We start from the raw sequence: 10218 nt of genomic DNA, 5'->3' as shown, positions 1-10218 counted from the left end.
TGAAGAGATAATGGAGGAGGAGATGGTGACAAAAATCAACCAATCAGAGGCCTTGTCTTCAATACCACCGGTTCCCGGCTTAGATATTCAGATGAGAAACAAAGCCCATTTCCTGTCGCTAGATGAACCGGAGGAAACCAGTGACTCTGAGCCACAACCTGCTGCTTTGGAAAGAGCTGGGTAAATATTTGTTTCTTATTTAACATTTATAAATTATTAATGCTTGATTTTGAGGAAAGATTGCAGTTGATTTTAACCTCTCTAGAGTCTTGTTTTATGGAGCTTACCAGTACTAGACAGTGTCATATGAAGGGAAATGTTGATGATCTTGACCTTGAGTAGAACTCAGACCCAACAATCCCTTGGTAAAGAGTCAAGACACTATAACCATGAAGCTCCCCTTATAAATAATATATTGTGTCTTTGAATTCATTTTATGAAAACATATTGTATTATTATGAAAAACATATTTTATGATATAATAATAATAAGTATAAATCCTTTTGGTGAATCAAATGAATATGATTTTTGTCTTCACACAGTAAGAGAATAACTATGAAAGGATGCCCTGTAAGTTTTGAATTTCAATGAAAGTTGCATTATACATTATGTGTGGTATATTTTTGATAGTAACTTTTTTTTCAATATTACCTACATTATTGATAACCAGTCATAAAGATTAAAATTATACACTTAACTTACTTATAAAAGGGTATAAAAGCCCTCTACTAGTGATGCAAATTTCATATTTCAAGCAAGAGATAAGTGTCAATATAAAACTGACAAAGTTAGACGAAGCTGTGACTAAATCAACTAATTTCTTATAAATCCCAGCCCCCTAGTCATCAAAATAATAAACATATAGAGACAAATTGCAAAAGATCAAGTCAATAATTAGGTTTATGTTAAGTTGTTTTAACTTCATAGTCTTCAATTCTTTTTTAATAGTGAAACAGTAACAAACAACATTGAATCATTTAAATATCATAGATTAATATTTAAAATGGAGATTTGATGTTAGAAGAAACATATAAATGCATTTATCCCATGTATGGTTCTTATGAAGTTGTCATGTGGTAAACCAATTGATGTTCTTTACATGTACCTGTTTCTATACAGTAAGTATTATTCCAAATTTTTTATCAGATTTTAGGTTCTGAAATTATTAGTGAAAGAGCATTTTAAGTATATAAGCAAATCATGAATTTAATGTCTTTGCAATCTTCAAAGAAACGAATCTTAATGCTACGGTCTACAGTAATGTTGTACAATTTTTTATAAAATCGTTACCAAGTAACACGTTAGTAATTTTTAAAGAAGGGAAACAACTGCTACTATTAAGGTAAGATTTTCTTTTGTACTAGTAGTCTCCCTTCGTATAACTAAGGATTGATTGAATCTTGGACAGATGTTGAGTTTCAATAGACTAACTACGGAATAAAGAATATTTTGTGTTTTTCCCCAGCTAATCCTGGGGTCCAGAACAAATTTTTACTGATTCAGCCTCGAAAGAAACTGCAACAGGTAAACTTATCTATTGTGAACGGTATTGCACCATAAAGCTACAACTGTAAAAGTTAGTTTGTACTGATTAGCATGGAAAAACCCACATTTGCCGAGTTCCGTATTACAACTATTGTATAAGTAACATTAAGTGTTGAAGTGTCATAAATGAGCGTGAATCTGTTGACATAAGGAAATTTTAATCTAAATGACTTGATAAACTTATTTGATTTAGAACAATAGCAGGCAATAGCCATAAAGATTAAAAGAATTTGTCATCAACGTTTGAAATATCATAATGGGGTTAAATATCATAATAATGAGAAAGTGAAAGAAAATATCCTTTGAAGAAGTAAATGTATCTGATTAAAATATACATTTCACTCATTGTATATCAAATTAATATATAAAATACAATGTATAATGTACCAGGTTTAATACTTTATATGACATTGTCCAAAGATTTTTAATCCATTTTAGAACTATTAATTTTGTTTGCACTTTTAATATCTGTTTTTCTCTTCAAGTTAGAATAGTTTAGCGAAATTAAAGATGCTGTTAACAGGAGTTATTGCTATTGGAACTAATTCTAACTGGGTATTTAAGCTATAAGAACTTAAATTTTTTTGCACCAGTGCAGCAAGTGCCAGTATGTTCTTCATAATGTAACAGCAAAAACCTGCCTATTATTAATACAGGTCATTTTGTGTGTAGCAGTTTGTAATAGCTACTTTAAAATTCCTAATTAAGACATTTTACGACATTCTTTTGTCTGCTGTAAGATTTTTTTCACAAAAACAACCTTTGATTTTAAGAACCCATGAATTATGTGGATTCACAGTCTACTCAGAAACTGCCTGTAAAAAGTTCCAAATAAAATTTCAATCCCTGCCATGTTCTGTGATGGCCAATGCACATGTATAGTGCCAGAAAGGTTAATTAATTAAGATTCAGACATTGGTCAAATAAAATTGCACAACATTGATTGTGCGATGTACCGTATGTGTCTGTTTATTGTACAAGCTTTTGTCAATAATTAGCAGGGAAAAAGCATCTGTGACATTGATTAAAGGAGCTGTCTGTAGATATTTCTTACATCACCTTGCTTTTATCTGCACTATATGTGTATTGTGTAAAATTGGATGGTGCCACAGAATATGGAATAAATTAGTGTATGTCTATAAATTTTGGATATTCCGGTTGAATTCTTAAGTCACTTGTTCATAATTACTGTACTACTGTGAGAATATTCTAATTAATTCAGTGTTTTTCCAAGTCTTATAATTTACTGGTAATTGAAATTATTCGGTGACAATAAATATTGTGTTTTCAACAGGGATTGGCAATATATTGAGAAATTTCAGCAATTAGGCTGAGGCAACCCAGGGCTTTTGTGCTTAAACAGTTTTTTCCTTGCACATTTTCTACATTTCTCAACTTGAAGGAATTTCATCCAAACTTACACTTATACTTAATTATTAAATGGTAGGATTTTGTGAATAATTGAACATTTTAAGCAGAATTGGTATGTTGATCCATTGTTGCTGGTAATTTCTTTATTTATTACTCTAAATTCTTTTTTCATGGGGGGGGGGGGGGGGGGGGGGGAGTTGACTGTGGTTTGCGTTATGTAATTTTGAAGGAACAATGTTTTTTCTTAAATTCCTATAACTTGTTTTTAAAAAAAAATTTCATTTTTCCTTAGGAAATATCGTAGGTAAACCAATACTTTGGAAAATTTAATATAACTAGAAAAAACTATTGAACTTATGTTACTCAGAAGCCAACATATTTAAGAGAGGATATTTTACTTGTACAGTCATGATTCAACCTTGTCATTAAGTTATATACCAGACAATTTATTCTATATACGTTACTCTGTTATAATAAAATAATGAATGTGTAATCCAACATAAAATATGAAACATTATTACATAATAAAGTAAATAATTCCCAGATGTTAAACAATTTATTGCTAGGGGATTTTAGTACTGTTAATTCTCTACATGTATTACTATGAATTGCGCAAGAATCTTTGGTGAAAATTTCTGTTCCACAGCTATTTGGATAATGCACATGCTTGAGTGAAAGTTTGTGTTATTTTTCATTGTGAAGAAGATTTTGCAGATTTCTTGGATTTTATTTGAGCAGTTTTTGTTGGATTTTTGTTGCTTTTTTTCTTCAAGTTGCAAGATGTGCAGAATAAGTGCATTCTGAATTTTTTTTAGGAGGAATTCAAGAGGTGCGAAGTTTATCTGCAGTTCAAACTGTATGGTGTATGTTTTTGGTTATGTTTCTTGATTTATCAATGTGAATTATTGTGCATTCTGGGATATGAAAGATAAGAATGTCTTACATTCTACAGTTGATTAATTTAAAATTGGTAACAGTTTATATATAAATTAAACAGTGATAAGATAATTTCGAATGTAATTATCGTTTGGATAATTCTGCGAAAAAGTTTTAATTATCAAAAAACTTGGTCATTAGTGAAAGAGTTTTAGTTTAATAGTGAAATAGTTAACAGTTTGATTATGTGAAAGAGTTACAGAGTTTATTTTGATGTTTTGTGGAAGTACATTGTAATGGATTATATAGGAATGTTGAAGTAATCATTTTGCGAGTGTAATTTGTCAGAATTGGCAGAGATAGCATTTTGATAGAGTAAAGATAATTTCATGGAATCTCTATTATAAGTTACAGTTTTAGCACAAAATGAGAAAAAGAAATAGCTGCATTTTTTTTTTACTCTGAAATTCCTGTGCATTGAGTTGATAGATGGAGTAATTTGTCATAAATTGGTTTCTAAATTATAAATATATACATTGTAGAGATAAAAGAAAATGAGCCGCGCCATGACAAAACAAACATAATGGGTTTGCGACCAGCATGGATCCAGACCAGCCTGCGCATCCGCGCAGTCTGGTCTGGATCCATGCTATTCGCTATCGCAGTTTCTCTACTTGTTATAGGGTTTTTAAGCGAACAGCATGGATCCTGATCAGACTGCGCGGATGCGAACAGCATGGATCCTGATCAGACTGCGCGGATGCGCAGGCTGGTCTGGATCCATACTGGTCGCAAACCCATTATGTTGGTTTTGTCGTGACGCGGCTCAAATGTTTAAGATAATTATGATTTACATTAAGGGGGTGGGGGGAATTTTGTTCTGGTTGAAGAGATAACCTTGGCATTAAAACCCATGGTGTAATCATTTAAACAATTTTCTCTTCAACAATCAAACCATGGTCACATAGTATGATATAAGAACAGGTTTGACACTGGTGATCAGTTTGAATTCAGTTAACTTTCTTATTTACAAATAATGACCATTTCTTTTTTGTTTATAAAACATTTAGTGCTTTGCAATGCTTTTTTCTCCCACCATGTTAAACATGGGTTGTTGGTATTGTCTGAATATAAGCCAAAGACTTCAGAAGTTTTTTTCAAAAATAGTTATGAAATCAACAAAAATAGATAAAGAAAAAATAAAATCTATTGAAAGTAAAGCTTGTATTTGATTTTACATCAATTTTGGACTTGAAACTGAAAGTGTGGATGCTTATTCTAAATAGCGGTGCAAAAAAAAAAGTCAAGTTTTGGGTACCTCATTCAAAGCTAGATTGAAATGTTTGCAATATATATCAATAACTTTCTTGTGTTCATAAATTAGTCTTCACTAAACTTCATGATCAGAGAGGTCAAAATGTTAGTACAAGCTTTAAAGTTAATTAAGACATTGCAAGAAACTTCCATTTGATAAAAATGAGGATATCTCGCCAACCAGAATGTTTACATGTTGTTAAATGGGCTAAACTTGCTTTGAATTAGAAATGATCCATGATTTTAGTATCTTAAAATTGAAAAGCCAACAGTAAGTCTGGCTTTAGGTCAGACTGCAGTATAAGGTTTGGGTCAAGTGACTCTATTCTTATCGCCAGTAGCAGTTTTGGGTCTAAAGAATTTAATACTATGAATGCTGGATCAGAATAAGGAGAAGAATTTTTAAAAAATGCATATCTTATAGAATTGATTTCATGTCAGTGACATGTGTTTACAAGGGAGTTAACTCATAATAAGTTAATTTCAGGGGAGTTAAATTATGTAAGTTTCAGGGGAGTTAACTCATGGTATTTTCATTTCAGGGAGTTAACTCATCTAAGCTCCAGGGAAGTTAACTCATCTAAGTTTCAGGGAAGTTTACTCAAATGTTCATTTCAGGGGAGTTAACTCATCTAAGTTTCAGGGAAGTTAACTCATATGTTCATTTCAAGGGAGTTAACTCATCTAAGTTTCAGGGAAGTTAACTCAAATGTTCATTTCAGGGGAGTTAACTCATCTAAGTTTCAGGGAAGTTAACTCATGTGTTCATTTCAGGGGTGTTAACTCATTTGAGTTTAAGGGAAGTTAACTCATATGTTCATTTCAGCAGAGTTAACTCATCTAAGTTTCAGGGAAGTGAACTCATATGTTCATTTCAGGGGTGTTAACTCATCTAAGTTTATGGAAAGTTAACTAATGTTTATTTCAGGGGAGTTAAATCATGTAAGTTCCAGCGAAGTTTACTCATATGTTCATTTCAGGTGAGTTTAATCATGTAAGTTTCAGGGAAGTGAACTCAAATGTTCATTTCAGGGGAGTTAACTCATCTTAGTTTCAGGGAAATAAACTCATATGTTCATTTCGGGGGGAGTTTACTCATGTAATTTGTAGTAGAATTAACTCGTAATGTTAAGTAAGTTTCAAAAGTGGACTACTCTTGTTGTACATGGAAATGAAATTCATCAATGCGATTGTTTTGATATTGCCCATAACTTAATAGGCAGTGATCATAATTATGTCCAACTAATTTGGAATGCTGGGGCATTCAATGAGGTCTTTTCCCTTTGTCTGTCACCACAGGGTCCTTACAAGGGGTATGAAAATCCAAAAGTCAGTCCCCAATTTTCCCCACTGAGGGATGTGTTACATTTACTGGTCTAATGTTTGATCTTGAAAATTTTTAAAATTTAAAATTGGAACCCATGTTACAGTAAAATCTAAAACCCCAAAAAAATCGTCTTTTTTCCTTCAAAAAATAGATATGCATTTGTTTTCTACTTTCCTAATGGTAATAATATATTTTGTTTTAAATATGTATAAACTTTTATTAGAATAGATTATGTTCCTCCTAAGTAAAAAGTCCCGGGAATTTCCCTTCTTTAAAACCACAGGGGTGATGTTTAAAGGACACCTCTTAGTTCGGGTTTTTACAAAATTTAGTATAAGCCGCTGTTTTTCTAAATGGATTGTAACTTTTTTTAGGTTGTCTTATATCTTTTTTGGGGATACCCCAGGTGAAAAACAAGAGAATCAACAGGGCCTGGTCCTAGATTTCAATCTTCAGCTCTAGCAAAATGTGTTTTGAAAATATTGTCAAGTAAATAATAAGTTATTTTAGCTGGCAATTCAGTGTTTTTTTTCACTTTTTGGGGAAGGGGGTCGGTGCCCATTGGAGGGGGAAAAATGCAATAGGAGGGGGATTTTTATACGGATCTAAAATATTGATGTGTCACATGATAAACTTGTTGGGATACCAGGAGTAGCTCCCCTTACCTATATGAAAAACCTTGCTTAACAGTAAGTCTTACAGGCTTAAAACAAGAAAAGCATTGATGCAAAGCATCAAAGGGCGACGCCAAAAGAATTTGATCCAGGTTTGCACCTAAATACTTAACAAAAGACATGTACTTTATAGCAGTACCATTTCATGTGACCTGGAGGCTTGGCCCAGTTTATGTTGAAACTTAAACCAAAAAGAATAGACTCTGTCTTGCCAAGATGCAAAGACAATTTATAGTCAATAAACAATCTTAAGATTTACTTTACCAGATACAAGGATACCTGAGTCATCATCATATAATGACAGGCACAAGTATCACACCTGGGAAGAAAAAATATGACCAGATTAATAAAAAATCTGTGTTCATCTTAAAAGTGCAAAAACCAAAAAATAAAATGTAAATAATGACCCTCTTTAAAAATATACTATTAACTTTAAGTATATTTTTTAAGGGGGTCATCATTTACATTTTTTTTTTTGGTTTGTGACACTTTTAAGATGAACACAGGTTTTTTTATCAAATCTGGTAATATTTTTTCTTCCCAGGTCTGATACTTGTGCCTGTGCAATATAATAAAAGCTTATTGCTTAGGGTTGCAGACATGTCATTGACATATATTAGACATAAAAGAGGACCTAAATAAACATCAGGGGAACACCATAGGTATTCAGAGAGAAGGAGTACCAGCCACATTCCCCAGCTGCTATCAGAGATAAGACTTGAACCATGCAGAATGTCATTACATATGGCAGATGCTTGAAGTTCCATGAAGAAGAAGAAAAAAGAACTTCTTCATGTGCAGTATAGTGTGATCAACTGTACCAAATGCTTTTTGTAGATTTAAAAGTATCACGCAATACTGCCTTTGTCCATTTCAAATTAAAATGCAATCTATTAAATGAATCAAACATGTGTCAGTTGAAAAACCACTTCTAAACCCTGACTGAAACTGCCTGACCATGACTCGACCCATGACTTTCAAAAGACCAACTGAGCTATCCGGCCGGCTACACATTTTCTCTATAATAATGAAAACAGTTTCTAAACCTAAACCTTTTTCCCCACTATTGATTCATGTACTTGAATTTCTGATGTTTTATTATTACAGAGCATAGTAAATTAAACGAATGGTTATTTTGCAGTAACAGGATGAGAAAACTTTCAGCTTGACCAGAACTCAAACCTGTGACCCACAGAATAATGTACCGCGGCTGTAGCGATTGAGCTATCTGGCGCTTACACATTTTCTCCCCTAAATAGTGAACAGTTCTAAACCGTGACAGATATTTAGATTTTTAAATTAACAGATAATTAATTCTTAATTAATAAATAAGAGAAAAAAAACCTTACATTACTCATAGTCTTAATCAAAATAACAATTTATATTAATTATTTTTGTATAATTATTTTTACTAAAAAGGGCTAAGACAGTTATTGGTTATTGCCATTATTTATAACAGGTCAATTTGAAAGTGAATTTAACTGTGCTAATACATGTACAAGTATCTATAAGAAATTTTATGAAGGCTGATTTGTATTTTACATCAAGGGCACGGGGCGAAAAACATGAAAATGCAACAAACGAACCACTTTGTGGTAGATTGTATTTTCATGTTTTCATCTGGCGCCTAACACCGGTTACTTTTTGTACTTGGTTGGTTTTTTGTGGCACAAATCACCCACTATAAAATTTTAGTGTAAAAATTTATTCAAGGACAAGTATCAATCTACTCTATGAAAAGTCTGTTGTCGGGTTGACTCAGGAGACCTGGAGGTTGAGACCGATGTCCCTCCATTACAAACAGATAAGGCAGAAGCTGTCCTTTTCAAACTATGCACATGTTAGAAAAAAATTAGAATAACTATTCAGAACATGATTTTTTGAGGCTTTATCAATTATATTGCTTGATCCAAGTTTCAGGACATTTTCAATCAATACATGTATTATCATTTATAACTTTAAATGAAAGTCTCATCCCTTTAATAATAATGACATAACTGCAACTCTTTAAATTCAGAAATATTGTAAGTCTCATCATACCAATATACTAAGATTATAAATGTATGCACATAACATTAATAATTCCAAGTTTCTTTAAATAAATATGAAATATTGGGTTTATAAAGCCAGTAAAAGTATATAATTTTCAATATTCTTCAGGGGTTTTTGCTTTTGATACCTTACAACTGGGAAATTTTTAAACAAAATTGTAAATAATACCCAAGTAGAAGAAAGAAAAAAAATTTGTAAACTGGTTACTTCCCCCTTTAAAAAAGAAAAATGAAAACCCAAAAGAAAACCTAACATAAAATTAAAAAATGTTGCGCCATTTTTTAAATTTATATAATGCCTGCAAAATTAATGGTAAAAATATTTATAAAAAGTAGAGGCATGTGAAGCGTAATTTAGAAAAGGGTTTTCAACTCATAGGTAACCCCTTTTAAAACAAACCCTTCTGGTTCAAAAGAAATAATTGGATAAATCAATGGTAAAATTTTCAAAGTCTTACCCTTTCCTAAAATCATTTTTTAGGTGAAATTTCTTTTGTAGGAAAATTTTGAAATTAAATGAATTGAACATCAATGTAGACCACAACGATATTCGAAATCCGGGTTTTAGCATTGTCAATAAAACAAAGGGACAAGCTGTTAATCAGAGCCCTGCAATTTCGTGAAAATAATATCACAATGCACATGCTTTTTTATAAAGTTATTAAATACAAATATAACAACATATTTGTTTACTTGATTTTTTACGAATCAAAATAAATATAATTAACACAACATGAAATTAACTGCTAATAATAACAGCTCCTTCCATAGGCAAAAAATATAAAAGCGTTCCATAATAGACGACGCCGCTCACCAAGGCGTCGCCAATAAAGCATTTTTTCGGCAGTTAGGTTTGCAAAAAAATGATATTCATTGCAGGCAGATTTAGGGCTGCCATATTATAGGGGAAATTTCAGCTTTGAGGGGGGAAAAAAACATACTATTTTGAGGGGGGAATAGGGAGAATTTCGCCGAATATTTTGGTGAAAAAAAACACTGCAATTTTACATATAAATTGACTAAAATATGTCAGAATCGCCCTGTATTACTTAGTTATTAA

General features: G+C 32.0%; 1 protein-coding gene across 10 annotated transcripts in view; it reads left to right on the top strand.

Annotated features, from left to right (window-relative positions):
- The first annotated feature begins 10 nt into the window (after positions 1–10).
- Positions 11–10218, top strand: part of LOC132757650 (neurabin-1-like) — a 100611-nt gene continuing 90403 nt past the window's right edge. For all 10 annotated transcript variants that reach the window (XM_060748987.1, XM_060748984.1, XM_060748980.1 and 7 more), the window contains exon 1: positions 11–180. In XM_060748987.1, coding sequence (XP_060604970.1) covers positions 11–180 — 170 coding nt within the window. The remainder of the gene's footprint in view (positions 181–10218) is intronic.

The sequence above is a fragment of the Ruditapes philippinarum genome, unplaced genomic scaffold, assembly GCF_026571515.1.
Source record: "Ruditapes philippinarum isolate M1 unplaced genomic scaffold, ASM2657151v2 ctg3585_1_1_1_1, whole genome shotgun sequence".
NCBI classification, from domain to species: domain Eukaryota; kingdom Metazoa; phylum Mollusca; class Bivalvia; order Venerida; family Veneridae; genus Ruditapes; species Ruditapes philippinarum.
Note: the sequence above shows the minus strand (reverse complement) of the source record. Positions and strands in the feature narration are given on the sequence as shown.